This window comes from Lontra canadensis, unplaced genomic scaffold (genome assembly GCF_010015895.1).
Source record: "Lontra canadensis isolate GAN:19392208 unplaced genomic scaffold, GSC_riverotter_1.0 scaffold54, whole genome shotgun sequence".
In the NCBI taxonomy this organism is placed as follows: Eukaryota; Metazoa; Chordata; class Mammalia; order Carnivora; family Mustelidae; genus Lontra; species Lontra canadensis.
In genome coordinates, this window is record NW_022631048.1 from 5233698 (window position 1) to 5261116 (window position 27419).

General features: G+C 45.3%; 1 protein-coding gene across 1 annotated transcript in view; it reads left to right on the forward strand.

The window, feature by feature from the left end:
• VOPP1 (VOPP1 WW domain binding protein) overlaps nt 1-27139 on the forward strand; it is a 108354-nt gene extending 81215 nt beyond the window's left edge. Inside the window, exons 4-5 of the mRNA XM_032874985.1 lie at nt 607-743; nt 26845-27139. Coding sequence (XP_032730876.1) covers nt 607-743; nt 26845-27035 — 328 coding nt within the window. The 3' untranslated portion in view covers nt 27036-27139. The remainder of the gene's footprint in view (nt 1-606; nt 744-26844) is intronic.
• The last annotated feature ends 280 nt before the right edge of the window (nt 27140-27419 follow it).

The window sequence follows — 27419 nt, forward strand, 5'->3', positions numbered from 1 at the left end:
TCTCATCTGCAGCTTTTTTATTGACTATATTTTCTCTGGTCCTGTAGGTTTTCTGTAATTAAGGTGTGCTCTAGGAAGGCCGCCATTTAAAATTTGACTATTGATGTAATAATGGAGAGAAAACTGCTAGGAAGGACAAATATGCTTATCCTTGCTGCTCTCCCCGTGAAGAAGGGAAAGTAGGGGACACGGACAGTGAGGAGAGCTGGGTCAGCCGTGGCTTGCGTTCAGACGAGATTGAGAAGCCATCTCCAGTTTTGACTAAAAGGACTGAGCTGGGGTCCGAGCCATGGACAGAAAGTGATCGATCAAGCCTTTGAAGGCAGCTAACCAGCTGGAGCATTTTGAGATGGAAAGCTCACTTAGCCTCTCTATGTGAGCGAGCTCTGCTCAGGGACATCCCAGGAGCCCTCCCAGGTTCCACCCACCCAAGAACGTCCTGGTGGAAACGTCAGGGGAAGGCCGGCCTGAGGAGCCAGGTGCTGGGCCCCTAGGATCCCTTCACTCGCGAGTCCCTGTTCGCGGCTCCCCGAGTCCTAGGGCCCTGAGCCTGGGCCAAGCCACGGTGGGCCGCGAGCAGCCCCTCCCCGCTGTGCTCTCGCTCAGGTTCCTGCTGATGATGGGCGTGCTCTTCTGCTGCGGAGCCGGCTTCTTCATCCGGAGACGCATGTACCCACCGCCGCTGATCGAGGAGCCTGCATTCAACGTGTCCTACACCCGGCAGCCCCCGAACCCCGCACCAGGTCAGCCCAGCCCTCTGTCCTCGTCTCTTCTTTCTGTCGTGTTTGTGTCCCCTGCAAGCGTCCGGAAGGGTCCCTGCTACCATGTGGGCTGGAAGCAACAATTCAGGCCTCGTGTGTTCATTTCAGTTCTGCTGATGGGCCTCACTGCGCGTCTGCGCTGATGAAGCTGCGGCGTCTGTTGGATTGTACCTCTGTCACCTCGCATTCTCACCCAAATCTTGGCGCACCTTTTATGCGTATATGTGCGGTTCCTATATGCACCCTGTTGGCTGTTTTCCCTTAAAAACTATTTCATGTCTCAGTTTCTGTGTACAAACAAGAGTGTCCTTGCCATTCCTGATGCACTGGGACTAGATACTGATTTTGCCACTAAGTGGTGATTTGCTTAGATAATCTGTCATTGCTGATCATTTGTTTCTCTTGCTTGGATGTTTATTCATTCATTCAATTATTTATGCAATCTACTAGTATTTGGGATGCCTCAGAATAGTGCTGCCGCGGACATTTCTGTACCAGTTCCATGTGGCCTCGTTAGGCAGCATTACCCAAAGTGATGCCACAGAGTCAAAAAAAAATTAGTGGTCTCTTCATTTTTACAAAATTGCTTTAACTATCAAACCCTCAGGTACTGTGGTGGGTGAATTCAAGCTTCCCTGGGGACACACGCTGGTTCCCTATTTTTGACATGATGTGTGAGATGTTTCCCTCCCCTTTGAGGGAGCCTTCTGAGGAGGAGGGGGTAGAGGGTGGCTCGGCATTGCCGTCAGAGTTCCTGTCTTTTGGCCTCTGTGTGTGAGGCCAGGCGGCGGGCATCTCCGGTGCACACCACAAGTGGACAGAACTCTAGGAGCAGTTCCTGCCATGGTTTTTACGTCTAGAGATGCACTGTACACTATGGGGCTTGTAGTTGACAGCCCTGGTAACCTAAAATGTTGTGAGGAGGGTAGATCTACCTTCAGTGTTCTTACCCTCATAATCATAAATTTGGAGGTAATGCATAGATTTATGGCTTATATCGCAGTGATGACTTCACAATGTATGTTTATCTCCAGACTCACCAGGTTGTAGACGTTAACAGTGGTTAGCTTTTTGTATGTCAGGCATAACTCAAAAAAGTTGTCTAAAAACAAAAAGAATTAGGGGGATTTAGTGTAAAAAGTTTTCTCTCTGCTGTTCTCACGATGCAAAGGGAGTGAGGATGGACATCTGTTGATTCGTTTTTTTTACACCAGATACTCCCCAGCTTTTTTTTTTTTTTTAAGAATTGTCTTTATTATTTTTTTAAATGTTACTAAAAGATCTGAATATGGATTTCCCGTAACAGTTCAGAAGTTGCTGTACATTAAATTTTCAGGCGAGGTAGCATGACTTTTCACGTGCAGGTGGATTTTTAATCTTTACTATTTGGGAATATTTGAATAGCTTCAAATTTACTCTCTAGCATAGGGTGAGGTGCAAATTTTCAGATAAATTCGGGGAGGGTGCAAAATTAGATTTCATCTGGATTAACCTGAGTCAGTCCTTTGATTTTTGTTTTTTTCTTTTCTGAGAACGAAACGGTAGATCAGAGAAATGGGTCAAAGACTTACAAATTCCTCTATTTTTTTTTTTCTCCCTGTTAGCACTATGTCAATTCATAGTACAGGGAAAAGCAGTCCATGTCCCACGTGGCCACAGATGCAAGACGCCACATGTCCTTTGCCATGGTGCTGTCAGGTCTGTCGTCCCTTTACGGTCAGGGTGAATGCTGAGAGCAGGAGGAATTCCAGCTGCCGGCCACATAAGACCCTTTGAATGTCTGTGGTGTCTCGGTATTTCCAAATGAGGACGCTGTGTGTCCCCCATGTACCATCTTTCCTCATTCTGCCTCTTTCCTGCATCTCAGTGCACCCCAGCTGGTCCTCAGTCCCCTTATCAACCACACCCAATAAACAGGCATCAGACCCTCCCCAGTCTTATCTCAGACTCTTACCCCTGAGCAATGGCTGCTGAAAGTTTCGCAGTCACTGGTGTCTTCCAGCTCTTTGTCTACCACAGTGCCACTGGAAAGGTCTTTATAAAAAAAATTAAAAAGCACACAGGTCATGTTATTCTTGTGCTTTAAGGTTCTCCGCCAGCTCACTTTGTTCCCTGCAAGTCCGCACTCCTTAGCCAAGGACTCAGAAGCCTTTACAGCCTCATGCTTCCACCCATGGCCTTACTTCTGCTCAGTGGCCTGTGTGAGCCACCTGCTCTCACTGTTTGCCTGGAAAATGCCCCCTTGGTGAACTTGTCCCAGACCGTCTCCCTTCATTGCCCTTCTCTCCTGGGTGCTTTGCCATGTGCTTTAACAGCACTGGTTGGGGTGAGTTTTAATCCCTTTTGTCTACTTTGGACCCCCCACGAGCCTTGCGTCAGTAGGATTTATATCTCAGGCACCAGGCCAACTCCTTTCTGCTGAGGGAACCGGCCAGCCTGGGATTGGGGTTTACTGTGGCCACACTCGGAGCCAGGAGCCCCGGCCGGCTTGAATTGCTCACTTAGCCTGAGTATGCCGCAGCACTTTCGAGGGACATGGCGCAGCCTGGGTTCCAGCCCTCACTCACCCACTGTTGTGGGGTGCATTGCGTAGTTTGCACAGCTGGGAGTGAAAGCCTGTGCAGTTGCACAGATGACTGTAGAGTCACCAACCATGGTGAGGGCTGTGGAGGAGAACTTCGGGATACAGGGAGAAGCCATGTATGTGGGAGGCTGCTGCCGTACGGGGAGGTGGGAATGCCTGTTTAAGTGGGGGTGAGCGGGGAAGGAGTGAGGGACCAGGACGTGGACAGAGAGGCCCCTGGGGGTCTTCCTTCCCCTCCAGCCTTTAACACGCCCAGAGCTCCAAACACCTGTTGTCCATCCCAGGACCATGACATCCCCTGAGGACACTACTGAAGGCGGCGTAAACGTAGGAATCTGGGGCAGGAGAGTCCCCAGTAAAAAACTGTCCCTTTGTAGACGGCAAAGAAAGCCCAGAAACACCAGGGAGCGGCTGTTGTGGGGGATGAAGCAGAGCCTCTCCAGCGTCTCAGGGAGTGTGGTTGAGCCCACTCCCCTGTGGTCGGAGGCATTCAGAGTAGTGGGAGCCACTCCGTGCCCTCCAGGCCCCCTCCTGATGCATTTCCGTGGCAGCTGCGTGCCAGAGCCCCTCACACCTGCCCCCTCTGCCCGGTAGCGAGTCCTCGCCGTCTTTCTTCCGTTTGTGCACCTCATACGGGCCTGTAGCCCTATGCAGCCGTCAGTCCCAAAATACACCGTAGTATCACATGAGGGCAGGCTGGCTTTGTGCCGCGGGCGTGCGCAGTTTCCATAATTTCACGACCAGATCAAGGTCTGTGCCATTTGCTCACAGCACTGAGCTTGGAAGCAGTGTAAGTGCTTTGATTTGATCCTTTAGAACTAGTCATAAAAAAAATAGGGCCTGTTGGCTTTTTAGCGCTTCCAGGTACATACCCGTCTCACGCTGTCTGTGGGTTTCATCCCCTCCGAGGCGGTTTCTCGAGATCCTGTAATGCTCGGGGCACCGTGCCCCTGGGGGTGTGCAGTAGGAGGAAGGCCGTGCAGAGCTCGGACGTCTATCAAGAGAAACTCAGTGCACTAACGTTACACGGTAGGCTCCCAGGATAGATCTTATGCCCAGGAATAGACCACTCCGTGCTCAGGAGCACAGCATATTCGTGAAACACGAGACAGTGTTCATGGATCTGCTGGCGGGGGGGGGGGGGGGCGCCCCAGTTCTCTTCTGCTGGCCGGGGGGGGGGGAAGTAGATTCTGGCGAGCTTTGCTTCTTTGTGAGGAAGAAGCAGCAGAAGGTTTTAGAGAACCCATACTCCTGCACAGGATGGGGGGAGAGTCGAGGCCCATGTCCTGATATGCAGAGGGACACACAGTGGCGTTCCAGCCATGACCAGCATCCCGGTGCAGCGTGGCCGAGTGAGGAAAGGCAGGTCTAGGCATTGCAGAGATCGCTCCTAACTGGGGCAAGGGGAAGGCTGTGACAGCATCGTGGTTTTAGGGGGCTTTGGAGCAAGACCTGCGGGGAGAGGCTGACAAACCAGGTGTGCAGCTGAAGTTCGGAGGTGGGCTCCAACAAAAGCAGAGGCTGAAGCCCAAGGCTGTAGCTCATTTGGGCCTCGAGCTAGGTGGGGGGTGTTGATATTTGGGGAACAAAAAGAGGCACCTGGACAGGGGGTTAGGAGGCCTGAGGTCTATGAATTCACAGTGGGCCACTGTCTTTTTTGAGCTTAGGCACTTCAGCTGCAAAATGGAATCATATGAAGAAAAGCAGTCCTTGTTTCAGTTTAGTCTTTAAATACAGAGGTAGCCAAAATGTCACTGGAGAAAGTCAGAGCTCCCTAAATGCTGTAGGCCCTCCACCCCGTAAAATCTTTCCACATCATGCTGCTGGCAGGGTCTGTGGATATGCCGTCCTGGGTAGAGAGGAAGGATAGACTTCCTTCTTTCATTCAGAAAGTGCAAGCTAACTGGCAGCACAGGAGCAGAGGTAGGACCAAGGTGTCCTCACTGCTGCCCTTGAAGAACTTGTAGAAAGAGGGGTTTGGGAGGAAGGTCAAAAGATAGAAACTTCCCGTAATAAGGTAAATAAGGTCTGGGGCCTATAGTTAATACTTTGTTGCATATTTGGAAGCTGCTAAGAGGGTAGATCTTAAAAGTTCTCATAAAGAAAAAAATACATAACCGTGTTACTGTAGTGGTCATTTTACAATATAAACATAGATCATTATGTTATATCTTAAACGATGTTCCAGGTCGATTATACCTCGATAAAACTGGAAGAAGAAAAAAAAAAAACTTTTAGAACAATGGGAAGAAAACCTAAAAGCCTTGGCTAAAGCAAGGCCGTGGGCCTGGAGGAGAGCAGGGGCTGGGCTTCTGGAAGCCCTGAGTGGCGGTCTCGACCAAACTTGGTGTGTGCAGGATGAATGTAGGGAAGGGGGCGCTAAGAGGCCCACCAAGGAGAAGAGGATTCAGTTGTGGCCTCTCTCCTTCGTGGGGTATCATGTGGTCAGCAGAGTTAATAGTGAAGATCAAGGCCACGTAACTGTGGCAAGACAAGTGTACAGCTGTGTTCGGGGAGGAGGGCGTGGGTGATGTGTCGTTGAGAGAGTGGATTGTGACCGTGTCGTCGCGCACACACACGCAGAGAGGTCAGAGAGGGTGAGCAGTAATGACGTCTGCGGTGCTGATGGGATTTGTTTTCTTTCAAAATGCCTTCCTTTAATGCTGATTGTTGTGACTAACACTGATCTAAAAAAAAAGGATAAAATAGAAGAAGATGGAGAATTCCATCCAGTGCTCCACTGGGAGATACATTGTTGTTCCTTTCCAGCCGCGCAGTTGTGGTGAGGCCGTTGATGGTTTTCTGGTAGTTCTGATGTCTGAATCTTATACTTGCGGAGACTCCAGTGGTCTGACTGAGTGACACCAACTGCAGGGAAGTGGGAGTAGTGGGGAGTATGTCTGATAGTTTAATCGCCCTTCACATCGGAGCCGAAACGCAGACAAGAGCTGCTTGAGTTCTGGGGACAGCCTGGTGTTTTGGAGCAGGTGGGGTAAGGATAATTCCGCCTCAGGCTGATGGTGCTTCAGGTGTGTGGAGACAGAGACCAGACAGCCTGTTGCCGTCTCTAACCCCTGTAGCTCTGAGGGTTACATTATGTGTTTTCTGAAGAAACTGGGTGAAGACGCTGGTGAGCAGCTGCCCTGGGCCGGGGAAGCCTCTGCTTCCCTGGGAGTCTCCTCCCTGCCGCTCCGCTGTGCTGCTCTGGGGCACCCCCTTCAGGAGGAAATTATATCAGAACTTACGGTTTGGGAGAAAGAAAGTAACTGGAAATATTTAAGTTATTTATTTAAAAGTCACAAATGCCAGTGTCCTAATATACTTTCATAGCTACCAGAATACTCCTTACCACTTCCTCCCTGATGGCAGAAGGTGCCTGGTTGACCAGACAATTCGGGCGAGGGAGGAGGTCTGGTTTCGAGGGCTGTTTCATCTACTGAAGCCCAAGAATTACAGCCTCACAGCAGGGAGTTCTCCTTGCTAACCAGAAATATTTTTCCAGAGAGTTCCATGTGTCTGTCTGTCTCTCTGATTTTCTGCTTGTGTGTCTTCTCTTTCTGTCATTCTTATTCTGGTAATTCCTTCTAACTTTGATGCCACCCTTTCCTTTTCTAGGACAGCTCAATTGCTATTTTGTATGATTTGCACTACTTAGTTCACATAAAATAGATGTATCTAGATGTCCTACCATATAAAAGTGGGAGTTATAGTTTTTTTCCTTCCATTTGAAAATGTGAGGGTTTTTTCCCCGCATAAAAACATTTAATATCCTTAGCTACTAGAAATAGATAACACTTCACACAGAGTGCAATTCAAAAGGAAAGGCGTCTTTTTTAGCCTGCCCTGTTGGTAGGCAGTTTATTGTTACTTTAATTACAACAGTGTTCCCATCTATAATCTTTGATCATCGGGGACAGAAACTTCTAGCACATTTAAGTCTTCTGCTTATTATTCTCTGCTCTGCCAATGACAGAGAAAAGAGTTGTGAGTTTGATCCCCTTTCCTGCCCAGGCACATTCTTAAAAACCACTCATACTTGAGGGAAGATGACACAAGTCTGAAGTGTGTTCCTAAGGGCAAAGCTGGTCAGACAGACTGTTCCCACCCACTTCATTTGCATCGAAAGTCCTTAGGTTACCTTTCAAGTCTGTTGCTTCATCTGTCCAGATTGCCTCCCAAGCCTGTCATCATGAACTTTTCTCCCTAAATGTATTTGAAAGGGCTATTATTAGTCCTTTCAGAGATGAAGTAAGGACAGACTTGGGCTCCTTGTTGCAGAGAGGTCCCCAAATGATGTCTCGTACACACACAGTCTCCTTCTGTCACTTGTCAACGTGTTTTAAGCGCATGCACTGTGCGTTAAGTGCTTGCTTAACCTCAGTGCATACAGTGGAGATTAAACAGATGGCCCCTGGCTCTGGGCTCTTCAGGAAGGACAGCGAAGCAGAGTGACAGCAGTAGTAACCCCTGACCGCTGATCTAATAGAAAAATGTGGAAGCTGTAGATCCTGAAGTTAAAAATTAAAATGAAATTTTTATTCTCTTATCCTATATATTTGGGTTGCATGTGGAACTTCAGCAAAAATACAACATGCATTTTCCACTTGATCTGCCTTTTACCTTTTCAGTGTCCTCTAATACATTTCATCTTTTTTAGAAGACTTTTAATGTCTTGGGGAGATAATTTAAAATGTTTTTTGTCTGCTGTTTGTTGTGTATTAATATTTAACACTTATGAAATACAAATCAAAACCACGATGCACCTCACTCCTGTCACAGTGGCTAAAATTAACTCAGGAAACAACAGATGTTGGCAAGGATGTGGAGGAAGGGGAATTCTCCTACACTGTTGGTGGGAGTGCAAACTCATGTAGCCATTCTGGAAAACAGAATGGAGGTTCCTAAAAAGTTATAAATAGAGCTACCCTATAACCCAACAATTCCACTACTGGGTATTTACCCAAAGGATAAAGAAATACTGATTTGAAAGGGCACATGCACCCCAATGTTTATAGCGGCGTTATCAACAATAGGCAAACTATGGAGAGAGGCCAGATGTCCATCAGCTGATGAGTGGACGAAAAAGATGTGGTATAAATAGACAGCGGAATATTACTCAACCGTCAAAGGAATACCGTCTTGCCATTTGCAACATGAATGAAGCTAGAGTGTATTACGATAAGTGAAATAAGTCAGAGAAAGACAAATACCATACGATTTCACTCAGTTGTAGAATTTAAGAAACAAAATAGATGAATATATGCAAAGGGGAAAAAAAAGAGAGAGAGGGAAGCAAACCATAAAAGACTCTTAAGGACTTCACGCTGACTGGAAGGAGGGGGTGGGGGATGGGCTACATGGTGATGGGTACTTAGGAAGGTGCTTGTTGTAATGGGCACTGAGAGTTATATGTAAGTGATGAATCACTGAATTCTACTCCTGAAACCAATGTTACACTACATGTTAACTAGCTAGAATTTAAATCAAAATTTGAAGGAAAAGATACTTTAACCCTTATGTCTCTGTGAAGGAAAACTGTCTAGTAGAAAGCTAGGTTGGCTGCTCCTTTGAGACCCATGAAGGTAATTATTGTTACTGAAAACAAAGCGAGCTTAGCAGTGGGTATGTAACTTACCAGGAATATTTTATTAGTTCCTTTTGGTTTATTATAGGCACATGACAGAAAAATCATAGAAAGTCACAAGTCACAGTATCCTACTGGTCATCGGGTTCCAGCCCACCTTCCCACCCATGAGTCAGTACTCTGTATTCTGCTCCATACCCCCAAACTGGCCTCCTGTCTGTCACCAGAGCTTCAGTGAGAGAAAGCCAGCTCTGACATTACCTTTGTCATCTTTGGGCACCTCTGCCCAAGGCATTTTTGTTCATGAGGCTTCTACAAACTGGAGAAGCACGCGATGGGCTGGAAAGAGGAAAGAGCATGTTTGTCCACAGCTTCAGTTAAAGACTGGCAGAGGGCTGGAAGGAAGTCCGTAGTGCTAATTTTCCACAAAAGGAACTCCAGTATCTAGTTTGACAGTGTATTATGCATCTTTATAGTATCTGCTCTTGGAATTAAAAGTAACATGTTGGGGCACCTGGGTGGCTGAGTCAGTCAAGCGTCTGACTCTTGATTTTGGCTCAGGTCACGATCTTGGGATTGTGAGGTCACGCCCCATGTTGGGCTCTGCGCCGGGTGTGGAGCCTGCTTAAGATTCTCTCTCTCCCTCTCCCCTTGCCTCTGCCCCCTAAAAAAAGTAACGTGTCTGCATTGTAAATCAGCATCAAAAATAGTAATAAACATTTTTTAAGGTAAGAAAGCAGACTAGGTGAGAAACATTGAGGAGACATAAAAGCAAAATAAGACAGTCGAAGACTACCTACAATATATATTACAGTGACTCTAAATGTGTTAAAATCTCATCAAGTTGTGTTAAAAATCCAATGATATACTGCTTTAGAGAGAGACCGCTGAAGGATGTAACAGAAAAGTAATAGGAGTGCATGAGTTTAGCAGAGAATGATCCAAGGTGATCTGATAGCTACTGGGAGAAGGTGCAGTGAGAATCACAGGCGGAGCTGGCTGTCGCCATCTCAGTGGGAGGCAGTGGTAGTCTGGGCCAGGGTGACAGCTGGGAGGTCGGTGGTAATGGGGCAGGTGTGTGGTCCATCTGGGCTCTGAGTTGGCAGGACTTGTAGAAGAGTTCCAGTGAACAGAGGGACCTAACCTCTTTAGGACTCAGGTTTCTCTTCTGAGAGAGGAGGGAGGTAATGTTAGGAAGATGAGTGGACACTTGTAAAGTGTCCGGTTCTTGCACCTCAAAATTTGAGCTGGAAACCAGTAAGTGCATCCCTGGGAGCTTGTTAGAAGTGCAGACCCTCTTGCGGCACCCCAGAGATGCTCTGTGGACAGCTGCATTTTAACAAGACCCCAGGTGATCTGGAACAGCACGCGCACAGAGGAGACTAGATGATTGATAAGAAGCAAAACAATGGGGGGTGGGCATTAGTAGTAATAACTAATCTCCTATAAGCTAAGCAGTAAAGCCTGTGTAAGAACCTTTGAGGGCCTCAGGACTGGAGTAGAATGCAGACCTTAATCTCTGTTGGGATGTGATCGCTGCCGCTCTTTTTCTGCCTTGTGCTCTAGGATTTGCTCCTTGGAATACCATTGTATTCTTAGAACAATTCATTTGGCTTCTGTTGTAAAATAAATCATCAGTAGTGAGTAAAACTTGTCCTCACTCAAATTCTGATTTATTGAGCCAGGAACGAAAAAGCGAAAACTTCTGGTGGAAGGGTTTTGTTTCCTACTTACTCGGCTCTACCTGGCTCACAAAGCTTGCGGCTGCCTTTTCTTGCGGGACATGGGGGCCCCAGTGTTCACGTGTGTCTCAGCTGTATTTCAGCTCTCTATATCATCTCTATAAACCCTGGCAGGTCTGCATGAAAGTATTAGGTTCCTACTACAGATGTTCCTTTTAACTCCCTCCCTCCACAGTCCTTCCAAAGAAGCAGTAGAAAAAGGCCCTTCTTTTTGTGATGGGTAATAAATGCAGGCAGAAATATACAAAGTCATTTCTGCCCTGGTTCTCTTTTTTTCAGCTTACCAGTATTACCAGCCTTTTATTTACCCTTCAAGAAATAACCCAGGATTTCCTGAGTATATACACATATTAAAAAAAGAAGTCTTTTTAATGCCGGTAAAAATAATTATCTATTGTGAAGATATGACTTGAATTATGTATTAAGTAAATTCAAGTGTATAAAATGAAAACTTAGAAATGAGAAGAAAGAAAGCTGTGAACCGTAGGAGTGCCCGTGCACTACTCTGAATCTGACCGAAGTATAAAAATTACTGGCACATTTAAAAGAATTTATCGAGTTGTGCACTACCAAGAAAATCTAAATCAGTCTAAAAAGGCAAAAGTCAGATACCTCAGGGTCTGGGCTAGGGTGATCTCAGTTTCATTTCTAACTTCATACCTCTCTAGCAGATCTTGGGAATGTGATTCCAATTCCCTAAGCTCCAAGCTCCTGAGCTGTGAGGCTGAGATCCTAAGAGACTTTCTTAGGGTCATTGCATATGAGACGATGGTCCATACACAGTGTGGAGCCCCAGGCCCGAGGCAACACTCCGTAAGTGGCAGTAATCACTACTACTAGTGGTTCTGAACTTGGCAGTTTCAAGGAATCTGTAAGTGAGCAAATAAATAATCTGCTCCCACTTGGAAATAAAAGAATCCTCCCTAAATCTTCTGTTGAGCCAATGAAGGGTAGGAGTGAGGGAGGATCCTAAGGGTCTGGGACTTACCGCACCTCGCCCCGAGCCTGCCCACCCAGTCTTCCCAGCTGAGCACATGGCAGCTCTGTTCTTCCAGCTGCTCGGGCCTAACGCCGTCTTGACATTTTCTCCCACCCGCACCCCTACTGCTGCCCACCTCTGATTCATCTTCTCACCGGAGCCTCCTAACTAGTCGTCTTGCTTCCCACTTCCCTGGCTTTGGTCTGTTTCCAACAAAGCAGACCCTAGAGCAAGGCCGGCGCTCCCTAAGTGGAAGACTTACGATTTCTTGAGGCCACACACCCTGCTCACAGTCGGAAGTCCTTACAGTGGCCAGCAAGGTCCCTGCCTGCCTCGTACATCTCCCCTTCCTGCTGCTCTCCTGCTCCCACCCACCCCTCCTGCAGCGGTCCTCCCGGCTCATTCCACTCCCACTGCACACGGGCCTCCTGTTTTCCTCAGACCTTCCAGGCTGCTATGTTGGTGTCCTTTGCACTGTCATTCCTTTTGCCTGAAAGGCTCGTTCTCCATCTAAACCCTCCCTGCCATATACACATGGCGCGCTTCTCCATTACCTTGCCCCATACACTCATGGTGGATTTCTTCATTTCTTTTTTTTTTTTTTTTTAAGACCTTATTTATTTATTTGAGAGACAGAGATAGGGACAGAGAGCACAAGTAAGTAGGAAGTAGAGGAGCAGGCTCCCTGCTGAGCAGGGAGCCAGACGCAGGGCTTGATCCAGGATCACAACCCCAGCTGAAGGCAGACGCTTAACCGACTGAGCCACCCAGGTGCCCTGATTTCTTCATTTCTTTTATGTCTTTCACCTTCTCATGAGACCCTCCCTGTGTACACAATGGAAAATTGCATTCCTTTTCCTCCTCCCTCGTTTGCTTTTTTCTAATCCCCCTCTTTTATTTTCATTTTTAACACTTAATATTGATTAATGTGCTATATTTGTTGTTCTTTATCTTGCTTATTGTCTCTCTCAGCTGTAAGCATCATAAAGACCGAGATTTCGTTTTTGCCATTTCTGTGTTTTAAGTGCCAGGAATGGTGTTGCAAGTAGCAGGGCTTCAGTATTTGTTGAAGACACAAGTGAATGTGGGAATCAGCATGAATGTTAATATAAAAAAATGTAAGAAGTTGTCTTCTAGAGGTGTTCTCATAGCTTTATTCTTTGTTGAAAGTTTAAAATATGAAAGCAAATGAACTGACCTCTCCTTAAAAGAGGTTCCAAAACTAATAAACTCACAGAAAGCATAAGAAGCAAATAATAAAAATATAAATTAATTGCATAAAGCAGAAGAATAGATTTGCAAATTTAGAAGTTAGTACAAAAGCAATAAAAGTAAATGTCATTGCAAGTCCTACCCTTGATGTATCTAATCAGTAAAACAGGGAAAAGGTAAAATCAAAGGTGCAGAGAAGATTAAACATTATAAGGAAGTATTCATGAAATGGAAAGCTGGGCAAGATAGAAAAGTGTACATTATCAAAGATGCATCAGAACATTGAAAATTTCAGTGGACCAAGCAAGCAAGAGTTTGAAGAACCTTTCAAAGAATTAACTTCTAGAATGGCTCTAAATTCATATGGTATCTTCGGAACTTTCAAGAACCAGTGCAGTTTAACAGTGTATGAATTACTACTAGGTATAGAAAATTATGGAAAAAAATATAGAAATCTACATAATTTGTTTTATGAAGCTGGTATAACTTGGAAACAACAGAATTAACTTATACTGAATTGTGTTTAATGAGCATAAATACGGAAGTCCTAGAACGCTGAATTACACAGTCTGTCAAAGAAGTAAACCACCAGAACCAAGCATTGATCTTCCGAAAGAGAACAAGGATAGTCCAATGTTAGGCAAGCTATTAACATTCTAAGTTAGATCAAAAAGCAATGATTGGCAGAGAATTCTGGGAAAAAGTAGGATAGGAAGCACCAGGAATTTCTCTCCTCACCTAGACAAAAATTGCACTTGACAGAAACTGTCCTGATGTAACTCACAAGAAGACCCTTGAACAATACATCTTTGAACCATGCAGGTCTGTTTATGTGTGGGTTGTTTTGTTTTTTTTTTTTTCTCAATTAATATAGTACAGTTCTGTAAATGTATTTTCTCTTCCTTACAATATTCTTTTTTTTTTTTTTTAAGATTTTATTTATTTATTTGACAGACAGAGATCACAAGTAGATGGAGAGGCAGGTAGAGAGAGAGAGAGAGGGAAGCAGGCTCCCTGCTGAGCAGAGAGCCCGATGCGGGACTCGATCCCAGGACCCTGAGATCATGACCTGAGCCGAAGGCAGCGGCTTAACCCACTGAGCCACCCAGGCGCCCCCTTACAATATTCTTAATAACATTTTCTGTAGCTTACTTTATTGTAGGAATACCATATGTAATACATATAACATACAAAACATGTGTTAATTAGCTATGTTATCAGTAAGGTTTCCAGTTGGCAGTTGGCTATTACTAGTTAAGTTGCGAGAGAATCAAAAGTTCTATGTGGATTTTAACTGTACAGGTGGCCAGGGCTCCTCACCGTGGTGTGGTTCAAGGGTCAATTTTTAAGTCTATTGAAAGCTTATAACTTGCAGGGGATACTTGGAGGGCAAATTGCAGTTAATTTGGTCAATTTCAGCTCTTAGCACACTAGCAGCTACCCATCCTCAACTGAGGCCACTTGATAGGCAGCTGAGCACATATTCCTGGAGGAGCTTGTGCATAGCATGCAGAGTAGGGTGGGCAAAAAGGATCCTGCCCCCCAAATATGGGGGCTGCACTCTGATAGCTGTTTGTTACTACTGGTTAAAGAGGCAGGCAGCCACTGCTGCTTCTGTTGCAGGCCCTTCCTCCTCCAGCAGAAGTGACCTCTGGGGAATTTAAATGGCCAGTGCCCTTCTCCCTGTTCCTTCATTTTCCCATTTTTCTCCTTTTAGAGCCAGACATTAAAGAGTAGGATGTTCAAAAAACAAGTGCATATACAAAAAATTAGAACATGACTGCACATCCCAGGGAAAAGACTGTAAGTTTATATCTCAGGCTGATTCTCAGCACAGAGACAGCCTACAACAATTACTTACTTACAATTAATTTAACACTTACAACAATTAATTTAATCACCAGGGAGGAAAGGGGCACAGAGAATATTTGAGGAAATAATGGTTGAAAACGTACAAAATTTGATGACATACATGAATATAAACATCCAAAAAGCTCAACTCCAACTAAGAGGAACTCAAAGAGCCACATTTTAGTTGATCTCTAAAAGCCAGAGAATCTTGAAAACAACAGGGATCCTCAATAAGAACACAAGCAGATTTCTCATCAGAAACTGTTGGAGGCCAGAAGACAGTGGGCTGGTGTATTCAAAGTGCTAAAATGAAAAAAATCTGTCAACTAAGAATACTGTATCTATGCAAAATTTGCCTTCGAAAGTGAGGGAGAAACTAAGACATTCCCAGATAAACAAATACTGAAGAACTTTGCAACCAGTAGACTTGACACGCCAGAAATGCTCAAGGGAGTCTGGCAAGATGAGATGAAAAGACACTAGACAGTAACTTGAAGCCATATGGAGAAACAAACAGCTCAGTAAAGGGAGATGCCTTGGCAATATAAAAAGTATTATTATAGGGACGCCTGGGTGGCTCAGTTGGTTAAGCATCCAACTTCAGCTTAGGTCATGATTCAGGGTCCTAAGGTCGAGCTCCATGTTGGGCTCTGTGCTCAGTGGGAATTCTGCTTGAGGATTCTCTTTCCCCTTCGCCCTTTGCCCCTCCTCCTGCTTGCACACGGGTACAATTTCTTTCTCTTTCTTAGATAAATAAGTCTTTTGAAGAAAGTGTTATTGTAGGGACACCCGTGTGGCTCATATGGTTAAGTGTCCCTTTGGCTCAGGTGTCATGATCTCAGGGTCTTGGGATTGAGTCCCGCATCAGGCTTCCTGTTCAGTGAGGAGCCTGCTTCTCCCTCTCCCTCTGCCTGCTGCTCCTCCTGCTTGTGTGCTCTCTGTCAAATAAATAAAATCTTTAAAAAAAGAAAAAAATTCCCAACAAAGTAAAGCCCTGAACCTGGTGATTTCATTTCTCATACTTTCCCAAAAGTTGGAGAGGAAGTGACTCTTCATAAGTCATTCTATGAGGCCAACATCAATAACCCTGACACCAAAGTCAGGCAATGACACTACAAGACAATTATAGGGGTCCGTTGCCCTCAGTGAACATTGATGAAAAAACCCTCAACAAAATATTAGCCAAAAGAATTCACGAGTATTTTTAAAGGATTATACACAATGACCAAATGGTATTTATTCCTGGATTGCAAAGATTTTTCAACAAATAAAAATCAGTCAGGGTAATAAACCACATCAACAGAATGAAGAAGAGAAACCACATGAGCATCTCAGTTGATACAGAAAAAGCATTTGATGAAATTCAGCACCATTTTATAATAACACACACACACTCTCTCTCTCTCTCTCTCTCAGCGAGCAAGGAATAGGGGGTAACTACCTCATCAAAACAATAGAAAAAAATCAGCGAAACCAAGAGCTGGTTCTTTGAAAATATAAAATTGGTAAACCCTTAGACAGATTCCTCAAGAAAAAAAGAGAAAGGACCCAAATAAATAAAATCAGAAACAAAAGAGAAATAAAACCTGACATTACAGAAACACAAAAGATTATAAGGGAATACTACAAAAATCATACGCCAACAAATTGGGCAACCTGGAAGAAATGAATAAATTCCTAGAAACATATCATCTTTCAAAACTAAATCACAAAGAAATAGAAAATCTGAACAGACCAATTACTAGTAATGAATTTGAGTTGGTAATCAAAAAACTCCCAACAGACAAAAGTTCAGGACCAGATGGACTCACAGGTGAATTCTACCAAACATTTAAAGAAGAGTTAATACCTATTGTTCAACTATTCAAAAAAGTAGGAAACGTAGGAAAACTTTCAAATACATTCTACAGGTCCAGCATTACCCTGATGCCCAAACCAGACAAAGATGAAAGAAAGAGAGGTAGAGGTGGGAGGGGAAGGAGAGGAGAGGAGAGGAAAAAGAAGAAAGGAAGGAAGGAAACTACAGATGATAAGATCTTATATGTAGAAAATTCTGAAGATTTGACCAAAAAAACCACACCACATTTTAGATATAATAAATGAATTCAGCAATGTATCAGGAAACAAGTCAACACAAAAATTAGTTAAATTTCTGTGCATGAACGGTGAACAGTCTGTCAAAGAAATTAAAAAAACAATTCCATTTACCCTAGCAGTACAATATGAAATAGTGATTTAATCAAGGAGGTGAAAGACTTGTACGATGGAAACTATAAACATTGCTGTAAGGGATTTTAAAAGATGTAAATAGGGGTGCCTGGATGGCTCAGTGGGTTAAGACATTGCCTTCAGCTCTGGTCATGATGTCAGGGTCCTGGGATCGAGCCCTGCATCAGGCTCTCTGCTCAGCAGGGAGCCTGCTTCCCCACCCCTCTCTGCCTACCTCTCTGCCTACTTGTGATCTCTCTCTCTCTGTCAAATAAATAAATAAAACCTTAAAATAAAAGAAATGTTAAAAGATGTAAATAAATGGAAATTGATCTCGTATGCATGGATTGGAAGACTTAATACTGTTAAAATGTCAATGTCAATACTACCCAAAGCATTCTACAGAGTCTAGACAAACCCTATCAAGATCCCAATGATGTTTTTTACAGAAATAAAAAAACCCATCCTAAAATTCATACGGAATCTCCAAGGACACTGATTAGCCAACCGTCTTGAGAAAGTAGGTAAAAATTGGAGGATTCACACGTCCTGATTTCAGAACTTACTAAATAGCTATCTTAATCAAAACACTGTGGTATTGGCATAAAGACAGATAAGCAAACCAACGGAATAGAATAGAGAGCCCCATAATAAACCCATGCATATCTGATCAAATTACTTTTAGCTGGAGTGCCAAGGTCATTCAGTGGGCAAAGGACAGTCTGGTCAACAAATTATGCTGGGGAAACTGGAAATCCCTATGTGAAAGAATGATACTGGGCCCTTACCTAACACTGTATACTAAAACTAACTTAAAATGGATCAAGGACTTGGGGTGCCTGGCTGGCTCATTTGGTAGAACGTGGGACTCTTGATTTCAGGGTTGTAAGTTCAAGCACCACATTGGATGTAGAGATCACTTGAAAATAAAATTGTTAAGGGACGCCTGGGTGGCTCAGTCAGACATCTCACTCTTGATCTCAGCTCAGGTCTTGATCTCAGAGTCATGAGTTCAAGCCCCATGTTGGGCTCCATTCTAGCTGTGGAGCCTACTTTAAAAAAAAGAAAAGAAAAGAAAATCTTAAAAAAATAAATGGGTCAAAGACCTAAATGTAAGACGTAAAACAAGAAAACTCTTAGAAGAAAACAAGGATGGGGCACCTGGGTGGCTCAGATGGTTGGGCATATGCCTTCAGCTCAGCTCATGATTTCTGGGTCTGGGATGGCGCCCCACATCAGGCTCCCAGTTGGCTCAGCGGTGAGCTTGCTTCTCCCTCTCCCTCTGCCTCTCTTCCTCCTCATGTGCTTTCTCTGTCTCTCTCTCAAATGAATAAATAAAATCTTCTAAAAAAAAAAAAAGGAGAAGAAAACAAGGACAGAAGTATCACAGCAGTAGATTTGGTAATAATTTCTTGGATATGACACCAAAGGCCTGAATAATAAAAGAAAAAAAATAGGCAAGTTTGACTTCATAGAGACTTAAATATTTTATGTATCAAAAGGCACTATCTATTGAGTAAAAAGGCTATACCTACAATAGGAGAAAATATTTGCAAATCTATTTGATAAGCAATATTTAGAATATATGGAGAACTCCTAAAACAATAACAAAAACAAAACATTCAAAAATAGTCAATGGATTTGAGTAGACATTTCTCCAAAGAAGATACATGAATGGCCAACAAGCACATGAATACCTGCTCAACATCACTAACTGTTAGGGAAATGCAAATCAAGACTACAAGATAATCACCTCATACCCACTAAGATAGGTACTGTCAAAAAGCAGAAAACAAGTGTTGGCAAGAATGTGGAGAAATTGGAACCCTTCTGCACTGTTGGGGGGAATATGAAATAGTGCAGCCACTATGGAAACAGTGTGTCAATTCCTAAAAACTGAAAATATAATTACCATCATGCATGATCCGGCAATATACCGAGAAGAATTGAAAGCAGTTTCAGAGATATACTTGTACACCCAAGTTCACAGCAGCATTATTCACAATTACTGAAACATAGAAGTAACACAAGTGTACATTGACTGATGAATGGATAAGCAAAGTGTGGCATGTACACACATGTACACAATCATACACAATATTGTATTATTAATCTGATATTAATTCAGAAAGGAAAGAATTATGTGCTACAACGTGAGTGACCTTTGAAGATATTATCGTAAGTGAAATAAGTCAGTCACAAAAAGACAAATATTGTATGATTCCACTTACATGAGTCACTTAGAGTAGTCAGAATCATAAAGAGGGAAAGTATACTGGTGGTTGCCCAGGGCTAGGGAAAGGGGATAATGGGGAGTTACTGTTTAATGGATAAAGAGTTTCACTTTTACAAGATGAAAAGAATTATGGGGACCTATCATGGTGATGCTTGCACAACAATGGGAGTATAATTAATACCACTGTATTATTAACTTAAAAATGGTCAAGGTGGTAAATTTTAGGTTATGTGTATTTTACCACAATAAAAAATGCAAAAGAGGGCGCCTGGGTGGCTCAGTGGGTTAAGCCACTGCCTTCGGCTCAGGTCATGATCTCAGGGTCCTGGGATCAAGTTCTGCATCGGGCTCTCTGCTCGGCAGGGAGCCTGCTTCCCTCTCTCTCTCTCTCTGCCTGCTTCTCTGCCTGCTTGTGATCTCTGTCTGTCAAATAAATAAATAAAATCTTTAAAAAAAATGCAAAAGAGAACAAAAAATGATCTCAGTAGTTGCTGAAAAGTCTGTTGATAAAACCTGATAAAATTCAGTATAAATCCCTTCCCCAAACTGCTTCAAAACCATTAATGTACTGTAAACTAGTAATGTAACCAGTAATGTAAGGCTTTTTCTTCATATAATAAAGACTTAGCGTGTATGTTCCTTGAGGGTTCTGGAAGGCAAGGATCAAGTCCTTGATGACATACCCCAGTATTATTATCAGCTGTGCCTTTTGAATGGAAATGTTCAGTAAGGATGAAGTAAATTTGTACTCTGGACCTGCTGCCAACATCATCTCCAGTGCAACAGTCAAAGTATCCCCATTAAAAAATGAGAATATTCAGTATCCTCAACATTTAACTTTGTTCTAGAACTTCTGGCTAAAGTACTCTCCTTAGGTTATCTAAAGATAACATTTAATCATTAGGAAGGAGAAATAAAACTGTTCCTAATTGTAAACAATATATCATTATATATCTAAAAAAAATCCTGGATAATGAACTGGAAAATATTTTTAGTAGCTGAGACAATGAGCAATTTAGTAAAATGAATAGATACAGTAGAAGAAGAAAGAAAGGGGCAAGTAATGAAGGCGGGGAGTCTTGTCTACTGATCACAAAAATGTTCTCTGCAAGAATTAGCTCTGGTATTTTTGGCAGCAACGAATACACACCCCAATTTTTAAGAGTTACCTCTCACGATAAAAAGTCACAAAGAGGGAGGCTCCTGGTTTCACTCCATGGCTTGGCCGCCTGTGGGCTCTCAAGCTCCTTCCTTCCATCAGTGCACGCTGCCCAGCCCAGCTGGCTCCTAGCTATGATGGACTCTTGTTTCTTAGAGATCCAGTAATGTCCCCTGGAAGAAGACCCTCTTGGGCAAATTGTGGAGAATTCTTGGCCTTCAGCTTTCCCATCTACGACACAATGATAAATGATGTGCATCTCACAGGACTGAGGCAGGGCTTGACCCCCGGCTTTCTTGCTCACTTCCTCGCTTTATCAGAGTCAGGCCATCTGCTGGCTCTCCCCAAACCCAGCCTGTGCTCACCTATCTTAGAGTTTTATTTTCCCTCATTTTAATCTCCATTTCCATTTGAAACCATTCTCTTTGACAGGAGAGTAAGTTTGAATGTTTTTCGCTTGGCCTTTTGTTTTCTTTCTGAATCTTCTTTATCCTCCGTGCATACATTCTTAACAGGTTCTTTTTCGTTCCATTTTGTGTCAGCCCTTGGCTCCATTGGGCTTTATTTTACCCGGTTCCATTCTGGTGTTAAGTTCACTTTTCAGTTTTCTTCTTTAGGATCATTCACGCTGGCTTGGTTTGTAACCTTTGAAATTGTTATCGTCATGCCTATTTGTGATTATGGAGTTGAAATCTCGATTTTAATGTGCTTTGGATTCCGGAATTTTGTGCCACAGAATTATATATACATTCTGGGGAACAGTTTTGCAAGGATCTCTCTCAGCTCTGTGGACACAGACCTGTTCTTGCCTCTGGTTTTCCCATGGGTGATGAAGTGTTCTGTCTGCCACTTCCCTACCCGGGTGAGAACCGAGTCTGTCTCCTTGGTTTCTCTTCTCTGTGGGAGGCCAGCTGGTCAACCAGGCCAGGGTCTTGTCAAGACTTACTCTTTTAGCCAAATGAGCAGAGATCTAGCAAATGTCTCTGTGAGTGGTGCCTCCACCTGGCTAGGTGCTCTGCGAGGGTCCATCCTCTGTTTCTGCTGCCCTTCCACCCACACCAGTCTTTCCGGCGTGTTCCATCCCTGTGTTTGCCAAGTGTTTTCACCTAAGGGCTCGTGTTCCTGGCAAATACATAATTTATCCACCTCCTATCTGTTCTGTTTCTTTAATATTCCAAGTGCCTGCGGCACCTGGGTGGCTCAGTGGGTTAAAGCCTCTGCCTTCGGCCCGGGTCATGGTCTCAGGGTCCTGGGATCGAGCCCCACATCGGGTTCTCTGCACAGCAGGGAGCCTGCTTCCTCCTTTCTCTCTCCCTGCCTCTCTGCCTACTTGTAATCTCTGTCGAATAAATAAATAAATCTTTAAAAAAAATATTCCAAGTGCCTCTCTATCCTCAGTATTTCAATTCTACCCTCCTAATTCCCAGCAATATCCATGAGTTGTGACTGTTAACATAAAAATGCCAATTGAATTGGACACGCTTGCCAGTGCATCTCATTATTATCTGGTGTGAGTGGCCACGATGCATGGATGTTAGTCACAGCCCGAGGCTCATCTCTGGTACAAGGACCACAGCCCACCCTGCTGTCATCTGTGATAGGGAGTTGAGGTCATCTTTGAATGCCTCTGCCCTCAGGAGTGACGGGCAGGGTTGGCGCAGGCTTGCTGGGCTGGGGCAGCCTGTTCTTCCTGTTGTGTCAGAAATAGATGTGCCTCAGGAAACTGCCAAGTGTGCCCAGCACAGTATAGCAGAGGCGAAATCCAAAGCAACATCCCCATTCGTCCCTCTTCAGTCATTCATCTCCTGTATTTATGGAATATCACATGCTACGTGCTGTTCTGGACTTGGAGGGTTCCAAGATGAACGATCCTATTTCCATGTGCAGAAAGCTCAGGAAATTACACCGTTCTGGATGCCAGGATGACAGGGTACCTAATCCAGCCAGGAAGGGAGTGGTGGGCAGTGAGATGTAGCTTCCTGGAGTTGGTGCTTCTGATCTGAAACTTGAGAGATAAATGGGAATTAGCCAGACAAGGAGCCAGGAGGAGGTGGTGTGGAGACGGAGGAGTGGTCTGCGTGTGGAACACCCCGGAAATGCTCTCTGGTGAGGGCTAGGGGAGAGGTGAGCTGGATACAAGCAGCTAGGCTCTTGTTGGGAGGCAGAGCATAAGGCAGGGCAGGAAGAACTGAGACTGAAGCCACTAAGAACCTGGTTACAGACAGTCTGTTATCCCTCATGAGGGAATTAGTGTACAGTCCCGTGAGTGAGCTGGTGAAAAGAGGGACCCCAACCACGAGGGAGAATAAATACAGGAAGTCTGAGTCATGGGTGGGAAGGATGAGCGTGTGTCTGCCGCACTGTGTTTAGGAGACCTGCCCACACCTTGAGCAGCCTGGCTAGAGGACGTGGATGTGGGAAGGCAGGATATGGGGTCTGATTAAACTGAAAACACAGGCAGTAGGTAGAGTGAAAAGAGCACCGAAATTCATAGAGCTAACTCCAAGTGGGGGCTAATTATAAAGACACACGGAAGCTCTTGGGAATGGGGACACCCTGGGGCTGATAACCTTTCCATCTCTTCTGGGCCACACAGTCTTCTTCAGGCTGTCTCCGCCTCTCCCTGCATTTCCACTCCATTCTCTGCTACCAGCCAGATCCTTGTGCATCTCAAGAAAAGACTGGCCCAGCTCTATCCGTTGCCAGGCTACAGGCCAGTCAGGTTAGTTGAGTGGTAGCAGGGTCATTGTTAAGAAAGCCTGGCTGCCAGACCATCCTTCAGCTTAGGTGGAAAAGATCTTCGTTGGAGGAGCTGTTGTCAACTGACTTCTTTAAGAAGCAAAGTTCACCTTTGCTGAATCTAGAGTTCCTTCTCAGATCATGCTTAGACTTTCAAAGAGAAAAGAGATGATGGTCTTAAAGAATGAAATGACTTTTGGAGACAAGACAGTGTGCCCCTTGGATAAGAGTGCAGCCGAGGTGGCAAGTCTGTGTTATGACAGTTCTTCGGCAAGCCCTTCATTTTTGGTTGGAGCTCAGAATGTGGGCCCATTATGTCACCAGTCTTCTCTGGTTTTCCCAACCCTTTCTAGCCTGAGCTGCTTCTCCCAGCTCATCACCCAATTGTGAGAAACACCTGTCCTAGTGGAAAAAGCCTGGGCTTTCCACTACACTCCTGTGTTCAGATCCTGGTGCTTCCAGATATCAGCCGTGTGCCCTTGGCAAGTTGCTTCATCTTCCTGAGCCTCAGCGTCTTCAAGGATATGCGTACAATTCTAGGGGTGCCTGGGTGGCACAGTCGGTTAGGTGTCCGGCTCTTGGTTTTGGCTCAGGTTGTGATCTCAGTCGTGAGATTGAGCCCCATGTTGGGCTCCATGTTTAATGGGGAGTCTGCTTGAGAGTCTCTCTTCCTCTCCCTCTGCCCCTCCCGCTCGTGCTTGCTGTCTCTCAAATAAGTAAATCTTTAAAAAAAATACACACACACACACACACACACACACACACAGTTCTGATCACATTCCCATCTACTATCCCCACACCATACCCATATAATACATGTGTATACGTGTGGAATACAAATGACATACAGATTGCCAGTATAGACACTTACATAATACAGGGAAACAGAAGAAGCGATTGTGTGGCCGCCATTGTTTTACTCACTCCTCCAGATCCTTTCCGATTTGTCGACAGTAGAAACAGTCTTCCTGTAACTCCAGCTTCTTCATAGAATCCTCTATATGTTTTCTTTCTCTAACTGGACCCTATGCCATGAACCTTCAGTCCTGAAGGGCTGGCTCTGTTCCCCCACGTTCTACCCCCACAGGGTAAGGAGATGGTGCTGGCATCCCTTTGGTGTCTGGCTTCTCCTCTTGTTCATAAACCCTATCACACTGAATCCCATACCAGTGGGCTCTGTCACTCCTTGTCACTATTTTGCTACCATCCATGGCCATCTCTTGGAGCGTTTTGGAATCTGCTCAGATACCCTCCCACCCCGATTTGCTCCATAAAGAGGTTGTCTGCTATGAGCACTTGGTCCTCCTTCCCACACAACTGTGGGTTCCCCGTGCTCCTCTGCGCATTCAGCAGAAGGAGTTGGTGTCCTCTTATACACCAGGCTCCCGGGTGCAGATGTTGAAGTGGACATATGCGGTCCCTGCCCTCACTGAGCTTATCTTCTTCCCTAGAAATCCTTTTTCTTTCCTATATATGTGCCCCTGTTCCCTGTACACAATCGGGAGCTTTCCCCATCCTTAAACATGCATCTTTCTCCTTCCTGCAGACCTTTCAGCTGCCACCTCTCCCCTCATCTGGGCTTCTCCCTCCTTGCCCTGAGAGTGTCGCCACTGCCACTGGTACCTCCCACTGTACTGCAGCTCCTGAGGAGAAATCCCAGATGCCATATCCGTTGGAAATTTGCTCTTCTTATTTTGTCCTCTATTTGACATTGTAGAGGACCAGTCACTTCTTCCTTAAAAATTCTCCTTTCCCTTTGCTGGCATGGCCCAACCCCTACTTCACTGTTTCATTATTTCTCCCCAGGCTCCTTTGCTTTCTTCTCAGCCACCTCACGTGCTTGGGGTTCTTTTCCGGTCTTGAATGTTGGTCTGCCCTGCAGTTCTCTCCTCAGCCACCCTTTCTGCCTCCCTGCACACCTCCTGCGTGGTTTTAACCCACCTGTGTTTTTGTCCCCACTTCGACAGGACAGTCCTGAAGCTGCCTCAGCTCCAGCAGGCCCAGCGTGGAGCTCTCAGTGGCCCTGCCCTTACCCTGCACCTTCTCTTTCCTTGTATCCCCTGTTTTTTTGTTGGGCTCTTTTATCAAGACCCTACACCAGGGTCTTTTCTAGTCCCACCTCTTCTCTGTCCTCAAGCATTTCACATTAAATTGGTCCCCAGCACCTTTCGGTTATTCCCCCTGAACATCTTAATCTCTCCTTCTCTCATAGTCGATGTCTTTTACAAACTATTATAATTGCCTATTTTTAAAAAAAATCTTTAATTTTTTGCTTATATAAAATATACAGGGATCCAGAGATAAATAAATCATAATCTCTGCCCTTGGGAAACTCATGGTCATGGCCAGCCATGGGCTTGTAAGCAAATGCATCCAGGGCCATGGAGGGTTGCACACAAGGGAGCAGGTGTTGTCTGCTGGGCTGTACAGGTGCGAGATGAGGCGGCAGTTGGTAAAGGTGCAATTTGTGGCCGATTGCTCTCATGCTGACACCCTGGAATGTATTTCTGGCCTTCGGTTTCTGTCTTACATTCTCTCCTTTTGCACATTTGTAGATTTCCAAGATCTGCCGTGTGCCAGGTTTGTGACACCTTACACAGGTTGGTGGGCGTCTTTCTAGTAATCTGACCTTTATTCAGTTAAACTGCAGAGAGAGACATTTGGGAATTAAAAAAAAAAAAAAGGCCCTAACCAATATACGTACAGGGATGACTTCTCTGACACTCCAGGTATCTTTCTGAGTTACATGAGGCCTAACTCAAAAACTAGACCCGAGTGTACCCACAAAATTAGCTTAGCCTGGGACACACCCAAAGCTCACAGTTCTGTTTTGTTTTGTTTTTGTTAATTCTTTGTTTATGCATCCCATACTCTGTAGTGTTATCAACATGATCAGAGTTAGCGGATCTAAAAACTAGGCTCTAACGTAGCAGCTCACATATTCCTACCCATTGAAATGAGAGTTACACTAGTCTTGTCGCCTTCTTTGTTTTCTGGACGCCCTCCTCCCACGTCCTACACCCCGGCCTGAAGCAGGCGAGTCAGCCTGCATCTGATAGCCTCACTGTCGGAGAAAAGCAGAAGACCATCTCCTCCAGCAGTGCCAAAGGAAAACCGATTCTGTGGATGCCTAAACCCGCCCTTCTGGTGTTTGCTCCCATTGTCTCCCTGTCTGTGAACTTGGCCACCCTGACAAAATGTTAACCTAGCACATGGGAATGGAGGCCGTACTTCAGAAATGTGCTTCAGCAAACTGTGTTCTCAGAGGGCGTGTGGAGCTGCCAGGGATCATTCTGGAAGAGTCGGGAAACCAGGGTCCTATTCCAGCTCTTCCAGGAGGGAGCTGCGAGTAGGCTTACCTTACCATGGCCCCGGTTTTCCTCCCTTGAGAGTGGACACGGCCCTTTCCGTTGGTAATTTTTTCAGCACACACTTCCCCAGCTCTTTGCAGAGCCTCCTGGGTTTATCACTCAGGCTTTGGGTTAGTGACCCGCCACCTACCATGCCTGATTCTGTCAATGTCCGTCCTGTCACTTGGCCGTGCTGGTGAGTTTGTGTGTGCCCTCTCAGCCGTCTACACCCCAGTAGAGCACAGGCCCCACGAGGCCAGGGACTCACGTGTGGCTCTGGCTTGTTACCGTATCCCGGTGCCCCGCTGTGTTCGGGTGTTGGGCCTTGCTTGCGTGCGGGGTAGTGAAGTCTCCGCAGGCCCCCGGCCAGACGCTGCTCTGGTGTGGTGGGCTCTGCGTTTTCTCTGCCGTGTTCACATCTGCTAATCTGTCTTTTCAGGAGCCCAGCAGCCGGGGCTGCCGTATTACACCGACCCTGGAGGACCGGGGATGAATCCCGCCGGAAATACTGTGCCGATGGCTTTCCAGGTGCAGCCCAACTCACCCCAGGGAAGCATGGCCTACCCTCCGCCCCCTTCTTACTGCAACACGCCCCCGCCCCCGTACGAACAGGTGGTGAAGGCCAAGTAGCGGGGCGCTGCCCGGCGCCTGCCTGTGCGACCTCACGGGGGAACGGGGAGGGGCGCTCTCACCGCACCTCTCAGTCCCCATCAATGTTCGCTTCTGGGAATTGTCTTCTGAGCCACTAAGGGCAAATTCCTCTTTGATATCTTCAAAGCAAGCACAGCTCCCTTTCAAGTTTTCTGTGGAGGACCAATATTTGAATTTATCCTGTGTCTCCTCTGTTGCTTCTGTTTCTGATGTAATCTGAGCTCTGGCAGAGTGTGGACAGTCCCCAAGGGTTGACACCCTAGATCCTCGGGAGAGAGACTAAGGAGAAGGAGGCAAGGCAGGGCCTGTGTGTGCAGGTGAGCGCAGGTGAGTACGAGGAGGGGACCGCTCCTGGCCCAGGCA